This window comes from Epinephelus fuscoguttatus, linkage group LG13 (assembly GCF_011397635.1).
Source record: "Epinephelus fuscoguttatus linkage group LG13, E.fuscoguttatus.final_Chr_v1".
NCBI lineage: Eukaryota > Metazoa > Chordata > Actinopteri > Perciformes > Serranidae > Epinephelus > Epinephelus fuscoguttatus.
Window position 1 is genome coordinate 7,161,637 of NC_064764.1, and position 21,850 is coordinate 7,183,486.

The 21,850-nt window shown below is 41.0% G+C and overlaps 2 protein-coding genes across 2 annotated transcripts in view; both read left to right on the forward strand.

Moving 5' to 3' along the window:
• Nucleotides 1-21,850, forward strand: part of LOC125899276 (signal transducer and activator of transcription 4-like) — a 216,598-nt gene that overhangs the window by 102,723 nt on the left and 92,025 nt on the right. The gene's annotated exons all lie outside the window — the stretch shown is intronic.
• sympk (symplekin) lies at nucleotides 6,836-21,654 on the forward strand. The gene is made up of 27 exons (XM_049593430.1): nucleotides 6,836-6,982; nucleotides 7,330-7,476; nucleotides 8,107-8,172; nucleotides 8,446-8,499; nucleotides 8,685-8,758; nucleotides 8,838-8,964; nucleotides 9,157-9,406; nucleotides 9,514-9,684; nucleotides 10,094-10,333; nucleotides 10,641-10,792; nucleotides 10,883-11,033; nucleotides 13,123-13,345; nucleotides 13,444-13,594; nucleotides 13,686-13,921; nucleotides 14,039-14,120; nucleotides 14,208-14,321; nucleotides 14,417-14,564; nucleotides 15,574-15,734; nucleotides 16,573-16,681; nucleotides 16,800-16,900; nucleotides 17,102-17,192; nucleotides 18,353-18,454; nucleotides 18,933-19,120; nucleotides 19,355-19,531; nucleotides 19,634-19,723; nucleotides 19,993-20,181; nucleotides 21,215-21,654. Exons 2-27 carry the CDS (start codon nucleotides 7,396-7,398, stop codon nucleotides 21,380-21,382), a joined length of 3,696 nt encoding a protein of 1,231 aa, XP_049449387.1. The 5' UTR covers nucleotides 6,836-6,982; nucleotides 7,330-7,395; the 3' UTR covers nucleotides 21,383-21,654.

Below are 21,850 nucleotides of genomic sequence, written 5' to 3' on the forward strand. Positions count from 1 at the left end.
GTCAGTCCTATTTGCTTTAAGGGGAAAAAAAATCCATTATCATCAACTTTATTTTTCTTAAATAATCTGCTCTAAAAATGCCTGCTGGGATTTTTCAGTGACTGATTTCCTGTATTTTCAAGAATCACTGTGGGCAACCTCCACAAAGGGCAGTGCTCTTACTGTGTACATTTACAGCAGAGTGTTTAGGATGAACTACTTACACCCATATGGGCAGCCTCCTGCTCTCTACCCCGTGGCCCTGGGGTGGATGGCTGGCGGGTGGAGCTCCTCTGTGGCAAAGCAGCGTTCACCTGACAGCCGGAGGTGGACGGCTGAGGGCTGGAGCTCCTCTCTGGCTGCACCTGTAAGTAAGAGTGGGGGGAAAAATCCATTATTTGATGCATCTCACTGTCGACATGGACGATCCAGCATCCATTCACAAATGTCAAAAATCAAGTATCCGAATTGAAATTAATAACATGTTGTTGACTGGACCAAAAGCTGAATGGTTTGGGACACACTAGGTGTGCTGGAGAAAGAGACTGTGCCCCCTTTTCTATCATTCAATCCACACCAAATAATTGGAATCAAACCAAAATGTCAGGTACCCAAAGATCCCCACCCTTACCTGTGAGCCAGAGGTGGACGGCTGAAGGCTGCTGTCCTCCTCCCGCTTCCTCTTGTTTCCCTGTTAATGATATGGAGAAAGAGAGAGAAAAGGAGGCAGTTACATTGGACTTTTTTTTCACTTAAATCCCTTTTAGACTCATGCAGTACAGTGGGATAAATCAAACTAATCATGACATTAGGATAAAGCATGTCTGATTTAACTGACTTTGTTCATACTATTGCACAAGTCACTGGTGAATCTACTTTCTCTCAGCTTGTCTGGTCTATTCTTCAGTTAGGTTAAGTTCAGGGTGAGTGGGACAGTTTTTGGTTTTCTGTATTGTGTGAGATTTCTGGTGATGGATTTCAAAAATAACCCAACATGTGATACATTTCTGTAATGCTGAAGATGTTACCTATCCATTTGAGGAGGAAAGAAGATCTGATTATGTTCCATGGATGCATGGCATACCCTTTTTTGTGAACTGACTAAAATTCGTTTTTGTGTGTGAGATTTGGGTGAGTGGGACAACACATCTGATCACTGATTTAGCCTGTTACCTTTATTGAACATGCCTAAAAACACAAATTCATGGATACATGTATCTGAATTCAGGTCAAAATTTCATAGAACATGGTAAATTATAAAAACATATGTCTGAAAACAACAATGTAACAGAAGTACAACATTTTTTCAGGTCAAAATTTCATTTCACACGTTACTCTGTGAAAACAAATGCCAACAAACAAAAACAAATCAGTCTGGGTACAGGCAATCCCTGCAGGTGAAGGTGTCTGAACTTTCAATTATCCCATTGTCCTCTCCGCAGGTCTCATGGAACCAATGCTTGCACCCCCCACATGTGATCCAGTCATCAGCTCTCTTCGGTCCCTCTTTGTACCCATATTCCAGCTTACAGACAGCACATGACACTTTGGGTACTTTCTTTTTTGCTTTTTGGCCTTTTGCTGGTGGGCTTGGTTTTTTCCCTTTTCCGCCGCTGGTCTTGCTTGCCACACAATTGAAATGCTCCTCGCTTGTGGGATGGAAGCTTGGGGGCTTTGACCTTTTGTTTTTAGTCGCACGTACACGGATGGGTTTTGTTATTATGTCTGCGAAGTGTATGGGGTGTTGACAGTTTTGAGGAGAGGCTGATGAAGTGCTTGGGTGATCACCTGTAAGTGAAATGTATTATGAAGTGTAAGCCACATTTCACTGGTGTCACAGATTGTGTTTGGAAAAAAAATACAGGCCACAAATTGCTGTACAAAATTAAGAAGGCCTATACCTGGAGGGGACCTTGGACGGCGGACTGGAGAGCGACTCACACAGCAGACTGGAGAGAGACTCGGACGGCGGACTGGAAAGAGACTCGGACGGCTGACTGGAGAGAGACTCGGATGGCGGACTGGAGAGAGACTTGTGCTATGTCCTATAAAATAAAGTGTATTTACAGAATAGAGCACATAATACCAAGCAAACGCCACAATTTGATGTACAAACTTAAGAAGGCCTATACCTGGAGAGGACCTTGGACGGCGGACTGGAGAGCGACTCACACAGCGGACTGGAGAGAGACGGCGGACTGGAGAGACTCTGACGGCGGACTGGAGAGAGACTCGGACGGCTGACTGGAGAGGGAGAGTTTACTTTTAAGCACATTTTACAGACCCACATCACCAATGGCTGTACAAAAATAAAACAAAATATATTAACAGTAGGCCTATAAATTATAGGCATACCTGAAAGGGACCCTGGGCCATGGTCTAAAGAAGGGCCCGGATTAAGGTAGTGAAGGGTCTCAGGGGCTGTTGGAGCTTCATCAGTCATCAGGCTGGGCGCAAAAAGAGCTGGGTTAATGTGGGCGGGGTCAAGTGGGTAAATCCCACTGCCCCTGAAACCCGCTTGTGCATTGTGCACCGTGGCAGCACTTCTCCAGGCCATGGAGAGAAGGGGCAGGAAGAGTGATTTTGGGAGGTTCTTCCCACCACTCTCTCTGGTGAAATTGCGGCCCTCCAGATTCCAGTGGTGTTTGAGGATGTGTGTTGTGTGGGGCGGGAAACAGACCACATACACATTGTTTTTTCTCATCAGTGTGAGAAATTCCATATTGAATACGTGGCTGCTGTGCCTGTCCAGCAGCAACACGTGTGGCCGGGGGTCTTCCTTGGGCAGCTGGGTGACAAAATGTTTCCCCCATTCCAGAAAAACCTCGGAGTTTATCCACTCAATGTCAGACACCCTGACAAGGGTGTTATGCGGTGCCCTGCCACGCAACCATTCGGCCCGGACCCGCTGTCCTTGAAAGACGAGAAGCGGCCCATACTCTCCAGCTGCGTTTAGAGATGCCAGCAGTGTGGTCGTCTTCCCCCTCTCATTGGCAGTGATTTCGTAACATGGTAGGCCTACTTCACCCAAAACCTTCTTTGATACAAAGTGGTCTTGTAGGCCTGTCTCATCGCAGTTCCAAATGTGTCCAGGTAGGTCCTGGATGTCAAGCTCAGTGATGATCTCTTTATATGTGTCAAACCAGCGCTGCACCGAGACAGGGTTAAAGCTGGCTGCTCTGGCAGATGATAGTGCTTCTAGCTTCTTCAGCGAGAATCCTGGATTCCTCAGCATGAACCCTTCATACCAGTAATGGCCTGCTTTGTTGGGCGCAAGGCCTTTGATTCCATGCGCTTTTGCAAATTCAGCTGCATAGCGCTGTACCTCAGCTTTATTTACTGGGAATCCTCTTCTGATTAAATCCTTGATTTCAACTGCAAGCTCTGCCTCATCTTCCTTGGAAATGCGGGACTTACTGCCTGCAATATGCTTATATCCCTGCACAATTCCTTTCACCCGCCTCTGTAGTGTCGATTTTGGCACATTCCAGGCCCTTGCAATCAACCTCAACTTAGGTGTGCCCCCTTTCTTCTGTATCTCCCTGTACTCCTCAATCGCTCCCTTCATTCTTTGCTCATTCCATTTGTTTAACTTTTTGTTCTCTCCCTGTACTTTTCTTCTTGCCTTCTCATTCCCTCTCTGCCTCTCTGGTGCCATTCTTTCTGCAGTGGATTAATCAGGATTAGTTTGGAAAGAAATCAAGTCTAAACTTTGTATAGGTTGACACTTGATGAACAAATGTTCCCTACTGTTGTTACTTTGAAAAGCCTTTACGTCTGCATCTAGTACACATATTATCTGATAACTGTGTTGCATTGTATTGGCAGGGGTGTGTGTGTGTGTGTGTGTGTGTGTGTCTGTGTGTCTGTGTGTCTGTGTGTTTGTGTGTGCATGCGTGCAGTTTGTATTGGCTGGTGTGTGTGTGTTCCTCTATATATCCTATCATCAACAATAGGCTTGAAGAGTTGGGGACAATCTGCAAATTAGATCCTGGGAAATAACCTGTTATCATGCATCCCTAGTAGGCTGGGTACACTTGCTGTTTATGCTAGCTGTTTTGCTAGCTAGGTAGTTGGGCTAGCAGTAAAATTGAGGTGCTCCATCAACAATTGTGTGGTAGATTTTGGGTCTGCACACACAAGAAGGTTAGGAACTATTAATCTGGAACATATATAATGATTCCCTATGGCAGGATTGATCATTTTTATTCATTAAGAGTGCCTTTTGGTGCTGTCCCACTCACCCAAAACCATGCTGGGACAAAATAAAAATAGCCTAATTCCATAAATGTAAAAATAATCTTAACATTTTTTTCTGATTTTATTGTAGAAGTGCATCAAATTCATGTTTCCAGCAAATATTTCTGCAATATCTTGGTGAAAACATTTTTATAACCTTATGATCATGACAATCAAAATCTTATGCCATTTTCCTCACCTTGGGTTATGCAGGGTCAACTTCCTGATTGCTACCCAGTACCTTCAAAATAAAAGCATTATAAGTACTCAAATTAATTCAAACAATACTAAATATTTTAAGCAAACTAAAGGTGTATTCTTCAGAACTAAACAACAAAAAATAACTAAATAATTAGTGATTAAATATTACAAAAATAACAAACAGCTCCAACACATATTATATTATATTGCCTGAAGAGAAACTTCAGCTTGATGAAAGTTAAAAGTTCAAAAAGGGTTGAAACATGATTCAGTTCACATTACAATCAAAACAGCATAATGAATCCAGCGTGATTCAGAGTTGTAAAACTATAAAACATGAAAAAAGTCAGAGTGAATAGAGGCAAGCCTGAAAAATGTAAATAAATAAACAATAAATAAAATATGTAACAGCACATGACCTTTGACCTTTGCTTCATTTAATTAATTGTTTCAAACCTGTCACAGAAATAATCTCTGTAGATGCAGAAGCATCATTAGACTGAACCACTGACACAACTTGGTACCAGTGAGAAGGTGGGAAACCTTACTGAAGTCACAAATATCTGTTTTAATATCTGTTTTGTCAAGTCTACAGTTTCCAACTTTATTTTATCACCATTGCTTCTCCTCTTCCTTGTTTTCCTTCTTGTCAAAGGCTTCACTTTAGAACTACAAAAGTGTCTCTTTTTTGTGCTGTGAAGTCTGTGTCCTCCCTTCATCCTGTTTGTCTGGGCACAGACACTTCCCATCAACTGTGGAATGACAATGAGGGGCTTTCTGCATCTTTGTGACCAGTCAAACAAAGGTCCTGGTGTGTGTTCATGATAAATGTATTTTAATCCACTGGAAAACTAAGTAACTTTAGCTCCATGTTTTCCATGCTCCAGAGGACAGATAACTTTTGTTTGTCAGTTTGGCTTTTTCCTCACTGTGATCAACAAGCACTGCAGAGGGCACATCCACTGCCAGCAGATGGCAGTGCAGTCTCTCACACTGCAACAAAAAGAGCTCTCACATCCGGCAAAGTAACAGATCCACTGTTGTCTACTATTAAAGTTCACACTGATGAAAAAAGAAGAGAATACCATTTACCCATCACAGTCTCCATCCATGCAGATTTTTATTTGCTGAGGTCTCCCATAGAGACTCTTGTTGACACCCAAATACAGCTGAGGTAAATGAAACCTGTGGTGATCACATTATTGACAATTAGTCTCTAAAAATTCAAAAGCAGCAACATTTCCATGACAACTCCCACAAAGGACTGTCTTACTGTGGTTTCCCAGTGGTCTTCTGGTTCATACCTTGACCTGCAGCTCTATTCTCATTCATAAATCTGGTGACAGACATGCAGCTGTTTCGTCTTTTCGTCTGTTCATGATCACTGGCCTGAAACAGAATTAGTTTTTCATATAAACAGACTTAACCATACAAGTTATTCAAAGCTTCGGTCAGCACTGTGGGTATAGTGTGACATAAAACAATATGCTTTAAAAGTTGTATCTGTGTCTCTGGGGGCTGCTTCAAAATCTGCTGTTCTGCCGCAAAATGATGATGTCAGTGGTGCTCGGAGGAACTACAAGCTACTTCGGCTTGTATTTCTAGTGGAGGCGTGCTCTGGAGGCATCCAAAAACTAGTCTTCCTTCTTGTCATGTATTGCAAATTAGCTGCGTGCTCATCAAAATGGCATCATTTAATTTATTATGCAAAGGATCTTGGCCCACTGATGCCAACAGAAACAGACTATAGTGATAGATAGTGATACAGATATTGACCTCTCTCACTGGATGCGTAATCATTTGGTGTGGAAGAGATCTTCTACTGATATCTGATATCTGATATTTCTACTATACTAATATCAACTCATTTTCTTAATGGCCTCCAGCTCACAAGTGAACATTTTTTCAATCCGTTAATTCTGATGTACCATCGAGAGACTTTTTTCAAACCCTCAAAGCTCCTCTTGGAATGGCATCAAGCACTGTTGCACATTGTTTGGGTGTAAAACGGTATTGAAACCTGTTCAGATATTCAACAAAAGACATAAGTATCCCATAGTAATTGAATTGTTTTTTACAGTTAAATCTGTTGTTTTACACCTATTTCTAAATAAAAATGATTTAGTTTTGTGTCTAGCCTGGGTGTCTCTTATATTTCTTTCGCTGTCTGTGGTGCTGGTTGGGAGTCTGTGGCAGAGCCGGCCAAAAAACACATAATTGATAAATAATTCTACTCACGGAACATATACTAGAAATATTTTGTCACGATATATACCCTAATAAATCTCAAAATATATAATAACATATACTAGACCAAAGTGTAGGCTATCTGAAACCGCGAGCAGGCCTTCGTGTGTCCATTAGGTGGCGCTGCGTCTATGCTGCGCGCTCGCTAACAGCAGAAGAAGAGCAACACCGCTTTTTCAATTAAACATGGCAGCTTCCCTAGTGGAGCTGAGTTGTTGAACTTGTTAAATATCTTACATCTAATACATTATTAAGTCGGTCACGCCATTCACGTTTAACTACGGATGGTACGACGAAGTAAAGAGTCTGTGTAGCGGTGAGCACGTGTCACCTTTATGTCGTTATAATGTTAAATCTAGCTCGCAGGGTTAGCAGTACGGTTAGCATGGGGCTAGCGCGCTGGCTGAGAACAAAGTGTTTTAGATTATTATACTCAGCGTTAAAGCCTTGTTATTAATGGTTTATATCTAATGCATTTTAGCACTTATTGGTGTACAAATATCTAAGTATTAAGTCCACTGATATGAACAGTATGTGTACAATTAGCGCGTTAACTCTAAGCTTACCACACACTTGTTAACTCACTAAACGTATTTGTGCATAATCTTTGCGTTTAACAGCGTCAAATAACGTCCTCATTTACTGCGGTTATGTTTTTCACAGGTTGCAGTGTTTAATACGAGTTTGAAGACCATGATATCCACATAGTGAGGAAAGCACAGCAGCATCATGGAGTTTTCTTCAGTGGAGGGGGAAACTCAAATTAGCCAAGCAACTCCCCATGTCGTCGATATGACCACCAGTGAAAGGGTAACCTTTATATCCTAATACTTTATTATGAGTAGATCTGGGATTCATGTTGCTATAATAGAGTCATTGTGTATGATTTTTATTTCCAGCAGTAGACTGCAGTAGTAAAAGTGATAGTTAACTTCAAAACGAAGTACCTCGAAATGATATACCCATGTATAGATATGGAAGTATTATAATGAATTAAGCTGCAGTCTCTATGAAGGTAATGTGTGGAGCTGCTGATTAAACTCACTTAGTTTCTATGGTCTGCTATATTGATCTGAGACATTGGTCAGTTACAGCTGTTACAGAAATTCACCTTGCTCAGTTAATATACCTTAATTTCTACTTATATTTGGTACTCTCATCTTGTTGTTTTGCATGTAAACAGTGCTTACTATGAAGTAGAGTGGAAAGGTTTTTGATTCTAAGCTTATTATGTGGAAACTCCATTCACTGCTTCAATAATTTCAGTAATTAGCGTTGAGCAGAAATGTTACATGTGCACAGAAGAGAATCAATGCAATTTTGGTTAGGGTGCAGCCAGACATCTTTTTGTATGTAGTGTGTAGTCATGTGATGATTTTCATGTATAAGAATAAATGGCTATATAAGGAAAGCTTCATTCAGTCTGCTTTTCCGTTCCAGGTGGTGGATCTTCTGAATCAGGCTGCTCTGATACCCACGGATGAAAAGCTAACAGTACTTAAACAGGTTTGTAGTCTGTTTGTTTAAGTAGGTTCTCTCTGTTGTGATATCCAAAAATTAATTGCAAAATCAGTAAGCAGTTTCATAATATTTGGGGTCTTATTTCAATGTGAATTTGGTTGCACATCTGTGTGAATATTTATTTTCCTTAAACACAAGTTTTCCAACCATTTCTTGGCTTCTTTGCATTGCAATGTGCTGCAACCAGTCCTAGAGGTTCCCCTGCTGTCTACCCCAGTGCTTGTGGGGATATGAGGAATGAACTTATTTTATTTTCAGGTCCAGGAGCTCATCATTAACAAGGATCCTTCTCTTCTTGACAATTTCTTGGATGTAAGTAAACCTGTCTGCAGCTTTGTTATTATTCTAACTGCAGTTTGACCTACAATAAAGCTATTTGAGTGCAAAGGCTGTATCCAGTATAGTACTGCGCACTATGCAGTAGTGCTACATCAACATGGTGTAAACCTAAAACTTTGATTTATGATTCCTCTCCCACTGGCCTGTTAATCCTGTAGGAGATGATCGCCTTTCAGACTGACAAGTCTATCGAAGTGAGGAAATTTGTCATTGGCTTTATAGAGGAAGCATGGTGAGTAGACGAGTCTTTCAGTCTAATAGCTGTAAATTTGTGACATTTGTGACATGATGTTTTTTATGCTTTTCTCCAGTAAAAGGGACAATGAGCTCCTCCTTAGATTGATCGCCAATCTGAACATGTTGCTGAGGGACGAAAGTGTGAATGTGGTGAAGAAGGCCATCCTGACACTCACCCAACTGTACAAAGTTTCTCTGCAGGTAAATACAGGCTTCATTTATGAAATATCCTCATATAATGATTTGGATTTCTGGTGTGATTTAGCCTAAAGAGTAAATGCTGTAGAACTGTCATAGTCTGTTTTTTTCATAGGAATATTCAACAAAATCATGTAAGTGCTACAAATAACGGTTGTGTTTTCAAAGCCTTTACTTCTGTCTCTGCCTTGCCAGTGGTTGGTGCGCTCTAAAGCAGTGTCAGAGAGGCAGGAGGCATGCTGGGATCTGGTCACACAGATGAAAGGGGATGTTCTGGCCTTGCTGGACTCTGAAAATGATGGCGTTCGCACTCACGCCATAAAGTTCACGGAATCATTAATCATCACTCTGTCACCACGGACATCAGACTCTGATGTTCCCAAGCGACAGGAGGGTGACATCAGCCTGGACAAAGTTCCCAGAGATCACACATACATTCGCTATGGTACAGATAGTAAAATCCATATTATCATGTTTTGTTTTGTTTTTTTGACAAGTCTATCAAGGCTCATCTCTAAAAAAATGATATTGTGATGCTCTTTGAATCAACAGATGTTTTGTGTGAGGAGGGAAAGACTGCACTGGAGAAGCTGCTGAAGTTCATGGTCCATCCAGCCATTTCCAGCATTAATCTCACCACAACACTTGGCTCCCTAGCCACTATTGCCCGTCAGAGGCCAATGTTCATGTCAGAGGTGGTGCAGGCATATGAGACACTGCATGGTAAGTGCTTCTGAGTGGATGTTATCAATTTCAAAATTGCACATCAAGATTAAAACAGGTTCTGTGAGGAGTGCCCAGTAGCTCAGCGGGTAGAGGGGGCAGCCCTTGGACAAAGGCTACGTCTATGTTGCAGCGGCCGCAGATTTGGTTCCAGCCTGTAGCCCTCTTCCGCATGTCATCCGCTCTCTCTCCTCCTCTTTCATGCTTAAACTGTCCTTTCAAATAAAGGCAGAAAGCCTTAAAAATAATCTTTTAAAAAGTTGCTGGGCCTGCCTGATGTTGATAGCAGAGAAATTGATACATTGAGACAAAAGTTATGTTGTGGTTATCTTTTACAGTGAATTTTTTTTTGTGCTCAATACATCAATTGACTGTACATACACTTTTTTGTATACTTGAACCTTTTTAGCAAACCTACCGCCCACTCTGGCCAAGTCTCAGGTCAGCAGCGTGCGAAAGAATCTGAAGCTGCACTTGGTAGCGGTCCTTAAGCATCCCTGCAGCCTGGAGTTCCAGGGTCAAATTAGTACTCTGCTGCTGGACTTGGGAATGCCCCAGAGTGAAATAACCCGCTCTACACCTGCACCACGTGAGCAGCGTAAAAGGCCTCGCCATGAAGAATACACAGAGGGAAAAAAGGCCAAGATAGGTGAGTAGTAATAGGTGATAGCAGTCACAGAGACTCTGATTTAATTCATTGTCTATAGTCATTATGCTGTGTTTACTACGCTGGTTTGGCATATATAAAAATAAGTGGAAAATATTTTGTAGATTTTTCAGGGTTTTGATAAGTTTTGAAGTTGCTCAGCTTATCAGAGAGGAGGAGGAGTATTGTAGCTCTGTCCCATTCTGCATACAACTATACACTTCTGTGGTTTTTAGAACCCTTGGACTCAAACACCTGCACGTTGATTGTAAACCCCTGTTGTTTTTGATTTTTGTTTCTTTGCATTCAGAGCCAACCCTGATAGAAGATGATGAGGATAAAGAGGAGCCAGCCCCTCTCTCTGTCCCTAAACCAGCTGCTGTTCCAGTTGCACAGTCTGCCATTGACCTCACAGCTGAGTTCCTGCATCCGCTGCTCACCCCCGAGAATGTAGCCAATCTGGTGAGCAGGCGTGGCCTATTTTTTGTTTATTTTTTTCCTTTAAGCCCAACTGTGCCATCGTTCACCATATATCTCTGTCTGGTTGTTTAGGTGCTCATCAGCATGGTGTATCTGCCTGATGTGATGCCGGCATCCTTCCAGGCCACATATACACCCGTTGAGTCAGCAGGCACTGATGCCCAAATTAAACATTTGGCCAGGCTGATGGCCACCCAGATGACTGCAGCTGGCATTGGTCCAGGTTAGTGACATAGACATATAGCATAAATGGGCCTTAACACGTGGGTTTCGTTTTTAAGTAGTTTTTGGCTTACAAGAACAGTTTGACCTTTTAGGAAATGTGTTTGTATGCCTTCATGCTGAGAGTGAGATAAGAGTATTGATGCCCCTCTCATGTCTGTCCATTCAATATGAAAATAACAAGATGTAAAAATAAAGCAAGTTGTCAAGAGAGTCATATATTGGACTACTTCTTAACTTGCTACAGTGACTTCCTGAATTATCATCATCACTGTGAGGTTTCCAGGTAACCAGCAGGGACTTTAGGAAGTAATTTTTTAAAAATTACAAATTACTCCTTTTGAAACAAATAGAAGTTTTCAGAATCTAAGTTTTAAGTTTTTGAGCCAGTCTGGTATATTTGCAGGCCAATATTATCAGATAACAAAAGTTTTATTGACAAGAATTTCTGCATATATGACCTTTACATTTAATTCAAATTATTATATATTTGTTTTTTTTGTAGTTATTGTTTGTAATGATTTCCAGTTATTTAATCTAATTGTCAGCTTTATGAAAATTGTGAAATATCCTGCCTCAGTCTCGGGCTGGGCAATATAGAGAAAATAAATTATCACAATATTTTTAACAAAATAATACCTCCACATTGGTATGGTGATGATATGATAGGGTTGACTAGTGGTGCTTTTACAAAATATTTGCACAATGAGATTTTTGATAAATAAGCACAAAGGCAAGTTGTTGTTTTTTAGTCAGTGGGCAGTGTACCTCAGGACGTTTCAGGACATTTCAGTGTCCAGATTTAGCTGCAGAGTGAGTGCTCCTTGCTTTCACACTGCTCTCTGGTACAGGCAGCCTGACCTGGAACCGCAATGTGCAATACCACAGTGTGCCCAGGCACCTGCACATATGACCAGTTAATTCCAAAACAGCAAATCCTATTATAACCATGCGCTGTTAAAATAATTTGGTTAGGTACACATTTAAAGAAACTGTTGGGAAATTTCGTATGTGTGAAACTAAGATAATATATTTCAAAACAAAAGTAATAAAGGAAGAGGATTAAACATTAAAATCCAACACCAGTGATCAGACCCAGATGTTATGTGTTTTAACCTGGAACCTAACCCAGAAATAAAATTAAGACAATGCCATCTACTAATCACCTTTTTTGTGGGTCATCGGCAATGCAAAACCTAGGGCTGCTCGATTATGGAAAAAATCATAATCATGATTATTTTGGTCAAAATTGAAATCACGGTTATGCAAACGATTATGCGGCGCACATGATGACTTATATTGTTTACAGGACGACATGTCATTTTGTCTCTACATGGTCACACGTTTAGAGTTCTCCACTGCTCTCTGTATCGCATGCAGCGGAGTTCGGCCCTAATGCGCGTGCGCATACAAACACACACATGCGCGCATGCACACACGCGCGTACGCACACACATACACAGACCAACCTCTCTCGCTCTCCCTCTGCCATTTTCCACACGCTGTTTTTGAAATCTTCTGCGATCACCTGCCCCTTGCATTATTCGTAGTTCACCTACTTGACTGGCTAGTGGAGTGGATAGAGGAGAGGAGGGGAGGGGAGGGGGCAGTATTGCGCGTGTACGGCTTCTGTAGAAGACAAAATAACATCTCCAGGCATCTGTGACCAAAAATTGTTTACCCTCGATTTCATTAATTTTGAAATCGTTTGACCTCAAAATCGTAATCGCTATCACCTGACGATTAATTAAGCGGCCTCAGCAAAACTCAGACTGAGGATAAGCTTAAGTGAGACAAGAGCTGCCTGTAGGAAGAAAGGTTCAAGGTTCAAGGAGTCTGTGCCTGGTCACCTTCCAGGATAACGTTATTGTCTGCCTTGTGATTTGAAGTTGTGAATTTACAGCTCTCTGCTCCACAACTTAACATACAGTCTCTGGTTTTTATTTGATATCTAGTGTCGGCAAAAAATTACTTTAAAAAAATTACTACTGCTGAACCCCATTCAAACTCTTTATTATTAATATTGGTAGCAGCCACAAATATCCCACTGTATATCTTTTTGGGCTCTAATTTAAATCATGATATTTTAGGACTTGAGCAGTGCAAAGCCAGAGAAGATGAAGCAGGCAAAGACGAAGGCAATGAGGAGGACGCTGTTACTAAAGACCTGCTCATCAAGCGCAAAGTTCCAGCTATGATGGTGGGACAAGCAATTTCTGTGGTGGGAGGTTATGCAGAAAAGGTTCCAAGCCCAGAGGCTCCCACCACAGTCAGGAGGCTTCCTGAACCCATCCTTCCTACAACACAAACCAAGTGAGTTCTGGCTCTAACACAAAGATGCTAGACGGATTGTAAGCTTTGCCTATGTGTAAGTTAGACTTCTTACCCTGAATGATATTGTTCTGTTACAGAATAGCAGGGGCAGGTGGGAGAAAAAAAGTGTTCCGATTGTCAGATGTCGTCCAGCCTTTATCAGACGCCCAGATTGAGAAGTTAACCTCCAGTGCAGTCAAACGTATCCTGCATTCAGAGAAGGAGATTGCTCAAAGTGGCATGTCCCATGTGAGTAATAAACCCCATGGTTAATTTCTCATTTTCTTCATAAAGAGATTTATTGAGCACAGAGGAAAAGCACACTAAATCTATTGTGTAGGTCAGAGTGAAGCTCCTTTCCAAGCTTGTGACGCAGTTTGAAGGGATGATGAAAGAGGACGTGCTGGAATTCATTTTGGGTGACATCAGGACAAGAAGCGAGCTGGCCTTTTCTCTCCTCTACCAAGAGTACAACAATTACCTCAGCCAGCTGCCCACTGGACTGCTGGACAGCTACGACCACTGCCTCTACACTCTGCTGTCGGGACTACAGGAGAAACCAGAGCAGAGGGATGGGTGAGACAAAACCTTTGTTACATGCGTTTTTTCTTCAGTTCTTATTTAAACACATGGATTGATGTGGTTATTGTTGCTGTGGCGCAAAACTTAAGTAAGATGTTGTGTCTTTTCCAGACTGTTCACTAAGCTGGTCCTGGAGGCTCCCATTATAACAGAATCAGCGTTGGAAGTAATCCGACGTTACTGTGAGGACGAGGTGAGTGACATGATAAAGACACATCTTCTCACATAGAGCTAGTTCACTGTATGTCCACTCAGCCATCACTTGTAACTTGTGTTTCAGTCTCGGGTGTATTTGGGCATGACGACTCTGAAGGAGCTCATTGTCAAACGGCCCTCGAGGCAGTTTCAGTATCTGCATGTACTTCTGGATCTCAGCTCCCATGAAAAAGAAAAGGTGATAGCATTTCTTGTCCAGATCCTGTTAATGTGTAGCTCATATTCTTATTGTTCTCTTAACTGATGTTTACTCCGTGGTTGTTTTATTTTCAGGTGCGGACCACTGCTTTGGCTTTTCTCAAGCGTATGTATGAGAAAGACCAGCTCAGGGACTACATTGAGAAGTTTGCCCTGAACTACATGCAGCTTCTTGTCCACCCCAACCCTCCATCTGTGCTCTTCGGGGCCGACAAAGACACAGGTTTGGAATACATTCAGTAAAGCCTCTCCAAACAGTTCACCTCATTAGAACAGTTAAGTTTGCATTTCCATAAAAAAAACAATTATGGATTGTAACTTCTGCTAACCAAGGCCTCAATGCACAAACCACAAACCTGCTATCTTTAAACATCCCATCCACTGGGACAGAACACTCCCAGCGGTTCTGTGTTCTGAAAATGTTGGTGCGCAACCCTGTTCCATGGGACTTCTGGTGTGAACGGCCTGGCAACTGCTGAGAGGTGGCTGTGTGACAATTAACAAATCGGGAGCTTTCCGCATCCAGTTTGAACCTGGCAAAACGTCTTTTTCTTGCAGCATCAGTTTTCCGGTAAATACATACTGTAAACATGTAAGCTGGCGCAACTTTCCAAACTCATTGCAACTGCACCTACAGCATTGACACATGAAATGTTTTTGAGATTGCTCTTGAGTTTTCTTAGTGAGGCATTTCAGTGTTAGAAATTGCTTGACATAAGATGCAGTGAACAAGTGCTTAGACATGACATTTGCTGTCCTCAAGGTGCGTGAGTCTTCAGTGATGTTTTACAATCACAATTCAACCCGGACAAACACATGGTTTAAACAGTAGTACATATGATTATGAAGTACGTCATTAAACAGAATTAAGCAGCTGGTGAACTAACCTGGTATGGTAGCATGGATTTGTTGTACTAGTGCGGTTACTATGAGCCTAGTATTGCTGCCACACCATAATTTACTCGCTGAGCGGAGGGACCACGCACAACAGCCGTGCAGTGACAGTCCGTGCACAGACCCAGTCAGGCCACTGGCCTCTGCGCAGCTGCACAGCCTATATTTATGCAACCCTACATCTTTCTAACTACAAACAGTGTTGACAAGGAAAGAACAAACACTTCATAAACTCTTCCAGCCTAAATTTTCCCTGCTAGCCAAAGAAATACAGTAGTAGTAGCTAATTCTCCACTCTACTGTAACCTCACAGTGCTGTTGTGTGTTTGTTGAGACAGAGGTGGCTGCCCCCTGGACTGAAGAGACAGTGAGACACTGTCTGTTTCTCTACCTGTCCCTGCTGCCTCTAAACCACCGGCTGGTCCATGAGCTGGCTTCAGTCTATACCGAGGCCATCGCTGACATCAAGCGCAGTGTGCTTCGGGCAATAGAGCAGCCTGTAAGTCTCTCTTCACTGTTAGTATGTCTTCACTCTACCATTCATTTGTCTTTTGTTTTTTTAAAGAACTCTGTTTTTAAATAATTTCTTATTTCAATGTTATGCATCTGACACAGCCCAGTACTCGTGAATATGAACAAGTTGCTCCAAATAAAACAGAACCACCATTTGAGTTTCTACCAAGCATGTTTAAATCAGTTGAGAGGAAAAAATTTTGATCTTTAGACTTAAATTACACTAAATAATTGTGCCAAGATAAGAACCAATTAGCTCAAAACACAAGGTTCTGTGGGTAGATTAATCAACTAAGGGCAGAGACTATTGGACTATGTGCTTATCTATTTCCTCATGTGTTTTAACTCTTTAACCACCAGAGAAAGTAAACCAGAGAAAACAGTACATAGTGCAACTCCTCACTGTGTGTCAGACCAAAATATCACACATGTATTGTCATGGAAAAACTGCAGTTTAGAGTTGGGTCAATTTTTAGTTTGTGCATTCCAGTGTACAAGCTTAAACCGGTTTGATTTTATGCACATTATGACACATTCTGGCAAATTAAAAAGTAGCCTCCATCAGCAACCTGTGCTGACAGGGTCACGGAGCTAATTCCAATTTGTATCATATTGGTACGAAGCAATGCAAAAACGGGATTAACATAATATTATGTTTGTTTATAAACAGACTAACACAGCCACTAGTCTCTGACAGGCTGTGTTAATTTACTGCTGAACCACAGCTTGCCACAAAATGGGTTGAAATGAAGCAATGCACTTCTTAAGTTGCGCTGTTTTTTAATAGTATCGATATGTTTGGGGTTTTTTTCCTCTTGTTGTAGATCCGTGGAATGGGAATGAACTCTCCTGAGCTGCTGCTCTTGGTTGAAAACTGTCCTAAAGGAGCAGAGACTTTAGTTACGCGCTGTCTGCACATTTTGACAGATAAAGGTAAAAAAAAAAAAAATCAACACATAATGTAGCCAAACATGGAATAACAGGAAAATATAAGAGGCTGGGAAGTGAAAAGGGTTGATGGGTAAAATTAGTCTTCTTTTTCTCTGTTCAGTGCCTCCATCTCCAGAGCTGGTGGAGAGAGTGCGAGACCTTTACCACAAGCGAGTGCCAGATGTTCGTTTCCTAATTCCAGTCATAAATGGCCTAGAAAAGGTAAAGTTATGCAACTCATCCCAACAGTCTGGTGAACTGATTTGGAACAAATTATACTTTTGTAATATGTTAATCACACTGTTTGTAGCAAACGACTATCTTACTACCATTTAATATTCATAATAAGTTCTGGATTTGACTGTCACTGTTTTGGTTGTTGTTTTTTTTTGTTGTTGTTGTTGTTTTGTTTTTTTCATATAGAATGAAGTCATCCAGGCTCTTCCCAAATTGATAAAACTTAACCCAGTTGTAGTTAAGGAGGTGTTCAACCGTCTCTTGGGCACTCAGCACAGTAAGTAACATTTACCTTCCTTCATTTCTTTTTTTACATTAAAGAAATACTACAATCCCAGATGACCAATTGTTTATCAATTACTCACAGAGTCTTACATCACATTGGTGAAGGAAACTTTGTTTTGTTTTTTTTTTGTTCTGGCATACCACTATAGTGAATGAAGAATTAATTAATTGATGTCATGGGGGCTGCATTTCACAATAGTAAAACTATATAAAAACAAAAGTTTACAAATTCTCACATTGTAATCCAAGTATAGTTTATCTAGTTGTATGCTCAATACTTCCCAAACGCATGCATTTTCACTAAAACCTTACTATTGAAAACTGAATTATGATTGAAACGTATCTCTGCTCTCCTCAAAGTCATACTTCTTTGACAAAAACAGCAATTCTACCTGGCTGAACACGGGAGCTGTTGGTCTGCCACTGCCTCAGTCGGTTAATTTATTTGTGTTATTGTGTAACTGGCTTTTTAAGGGGTTTGTTCGGATTCATCAAAGTCATACAATAACAAACAAACTACCCATCGAGGCAGCCGTAGATCAGCAGTTCCCTCGTTTGAAGAGAGCATAGATACGTTTCAGTTTCAGTTCAGTTTTAAATCATCAAATTTTAGGAAAAATACATTTGTTTGGGAAGAGGTGAGCATACAACTAGATAAATGAGACTTTGATTATACTGCGGTAGTTGTGTGAGAGTCTGTAAACAGATGTTTTAATATAGTTTTGCTGTTGTCAAATGCAGATTACTATGACTTCAGTTCATCAAGAACTTTATCTGTTTTCATATTCTTCATTAACAGTGAAGGCATGCCAGAAAAACAAAGTTTTTTTTTTTAATTTAACGTAACATAGGGTAAAACATTGATATACATATGGTCATTTGTGGGGTGAGGTATTCCTTTAAGAAACGTGCACACACATTTACACTTTTTAACAAGAGCTTAAAATTTATTTAAGGTTTATTCCAGACAGTAATAATAGAAATTGCAATTAATCAGTGACTTGCATAGTAATTTTATTAAATGATTCTTACTTCTTATTTTGAGTTATTTTCAGTTATATCATTTATTTTAATTGACAGTTGTCCGCTTCTGTGGAAGATTTTTTCAGGTTACGGACTCTGATGTATTCTCACTGTTGTGTTGTTTTTCAGGTGAGGGAAGTTCATCTGTGTCCCCTCTCACCCCAGGAGACCTGCTGATTGCTTTACACAACATAGACTCAACCAAATGTGATATGAAGTCTATCATAAAAGGTTAGTGTGAACTCAAGCCAAAACCCTAAAACAGGAGTTTATGTAGTAAACCACTTTATCAGTGTCTTTGATCAGCATGTGCCTCTTCAGTCTGTTCTCAGTGTTTGCAATGTTGCCCCTAGTAAATTCAATTCAATTCAGTTTTATTGATAAAGCCCCGTATCACAAATCACAATTTGCCTCAGAGGGCTTTACAGCGTACGACATCCCTCTGGTAGAATGGCAGAACCCTCAGGAAGAGCAACTGAGGAGGGATCCCTCTTCCAAGACAGACAGATGTGCAATAGATGTCGTACATAACAGATGAACATAATAAATTTACAGCAATGACAAAATGATACGCAAAGAAAGGAAGGGACAGGTAGATAAACTGAGACAGAGAGACCGAGAGAGACCTCTTTTAAGTGGTTTATAAATCAGTTTCTGTTGTATGTGTACGACAGCTGACAATGAAAAACATTGTGTGTCTGTATTACAGCTACCAACCTGTGCTTTGGAGAGAAGAATGTGTACACATCAGAGGTTTTGGCAGTGGTGATGCAGCAGCTGATGGAGCAGAGTCCCCTCCCCATGCTGCTCATGCGGACCGTCATTCAGTCCCTCACCATGTATCCCAGACTGGGAGGCTTCGTCATGAATATCCTGTCCCGCCTCATTGTCAAGCAGGTCAGCACCAAAAACCAGCCAAATTTTCATGGCGTCTACAGTCACAGATGTCTTGGATCTTTTTTTCCCTTATCTCTCTTTTAACTCATCAAATATGCAGTGACATTTCTGTTTACTACCTGATGCATTAGCCAGATGAAGAAATGGCAAAACTCGGCAATTAAAGTTGTCCGCTAATAAATATCAATCACCAAATTTCACCATTATCACAAAATTGGTTGTTTTTCCCTGTAGGTGTGGAAATACCCCAAGGTGTGGGAGGGATTTGTGAAGTGCTGCCAGAGGACGAAACCTCAGTCATACAGCGTGCTGCTGCAGCTGCCGCCTGCACAACTGACGAGCGTGTTTGAACGCTGCCCAGAGATGAGAGAGCCTCTTCTACAGCATGTCCTCTCCTTCACACCTCATCAGGCAAGAGTCACTTCACTGAAACTCATTTGCATTTTGAAAAGAAAATGTTCTTCTCTTGGGATTTCCTTGTGTACTAACTGCCTCTGTTTTTCTGTGTAACAGCAAGCTCACATACCTGCCTCCATCATGTCGGTCCTTGAAGCAAATAAAAAACCAGAACCAAATCCTGTGGGGCCTGTCGTGGAAAGAGAGGTAACTGATGAAGATATAAACATAATTCATAAGGCCTTCACACTTTTCCCTGCAATAAAATGTTAACATCCTTCAGTGACATAGGTATTATTATAACCTGAACTGTCCATTAGTGTGACAGAAATTAAGATCTTGTCTCTTCAAAACTGCTGGTCATTCAGTGTCTGCTGTTCAGCCAGTTCTTACTGAATGTGTCATACATACTAATTTTCATTTAAAAACCATCCGTTGGTTTATTCATACATTTTTGTCACATTCTCCCCTTTTAGGTGGAACCAGTCTCTGCCCCAGTTGAAGAAGAGGCTCCCACTGCTGCACTGGAAGAATCTGAGATGCCTGAGATGCCAGAGATGCCAATTCAGCAGCAACCAGCCGACACGAAAGATGAGGAAGAACCAATGGAGCAAGAACAGTCTGGTCCAGTGATAGAGGAGGAAACTGATGACACTGTTTCCCAGGTATGGAAAAAGTTATGATAGATGTGTGATTTTTATGCCTCCACGCTGGCGACAGGCATTGCCGGAGGCATTGTTTTCAGGTCGTCTCTCTGTCCGTCCCATTCTCATGAATGCGATATATCTCAAGAACGCCTTGAGGGAATATCTTCAAATGTGGCACAAATGTTATTGGGCTGAAGAATGAACTGATTAGACTTTGGTGGTCAAAGGTCACTGTGACCTTGTGTCCATCTCATTTTGTGAACACAATATTTCAAGAATGCCTTGAGGGAATTTTTATCAAATTTGGCACAAATGTCTATTTGGACTTAAGAATGAACTTACTAGAATTGGTGGTTGAAGGTCAAAGGTCAAGGTCAGTGTGACCTCACAAAACATATTAGCCAAAATTCATTTGCTGAATATTACAAAATGTCACATACATTTCTAGTAGGATAAAATGAAGTGATGACAGTTTGTGTCCAAAAGGTTAAAGGTCAACTTCCCTGTGACATCATAATGTTCTGCAAAAACACTTTTCTGGCTATTACGCATCGTCATATCTCAGGAACAGAAGGGGAGACATTTGTTCAGATACTAAATTGGTGATGGTAATTTTGGGCATCCACCTTGTAACTGTGCTGATAGTACAGATCATCTGTGCTGCGGGAGGAAGATGTGTGTGAAGCATCCATGTTTTCTAGGGCTGTCCCAAAAGATTAATCTAGCGATAATTTTTTCGACTAGTTTAACGGGTTGGGGTTTTTTTTTTTTTTTGATTATCGTTTATTTTTCCATTATTTGATCAATGATTAACAACATTTTTTTCTCTCATGCATTAATTCAAAAGTGTTTGGACATTCAAATATTCAGGGTTGCAGGTTGAATGCCCTTAAGCCTGAAAATAAATACGATTTTTTGATCGAAGTGAACCTTAATCAACAGAAAACTACTCTATGCTGCCTCATATTATCAGTGAGTTAAATTGTATCATAAAAAATGAAATGGAACTACAAACGTTTTGCCCTGTAAGGTAATTTTTGCTTCTCTTCAGGAGGAGATGTCAAAAAAAGAGGAGTCGGCATCACCTCAACCAGAGCCTGCTGAGGAACAGATGGAGGCATCTCAGCCTGAACTGTCAGACCTCCAGGAGCCTGAAAAAGATGTTGAAGCTGATGCCACGGGACCTGAGGCTGAAAGCAGCAGTGAAGTTGCAGAGTGACTGCACAAAACAAATGCACTCAAAATGGACATTTCTCTCCTTTGCAAACATCCCACAGATTTTTCAGGATTTCGTGTCAGTAAAAAGCTCTTTGTTCTTTTTGTATATGTAGAGCACAGATTTTGAGGGGGGAAAAAAAATCAAGATAACTGTGCTAGTGAATTCCATACATGTTCATGTGATGATGAGTCAGCAAATAAATCAGTCTAATGTTGGTTTACTGTCTGCTTCAACTGTGTTTGCCTTACTTCCCCATGGTTCACTGTCAATCTGTTTATTAAATACATCTTAAACATCATGTTTAACAGGGTTTGATTTTGAAAGACATTCAGGTGTGAGCAGTGTTCAGAATTCCTGGAATCAGAATTACATGTGCTCTGATGTCATCAAGTCACAGAAGGCACTCCTTGTGATATTTGCACCCTCTTTCCCAGTTAATCCATCAATAAAGAAGTAGGCTACTTAGAT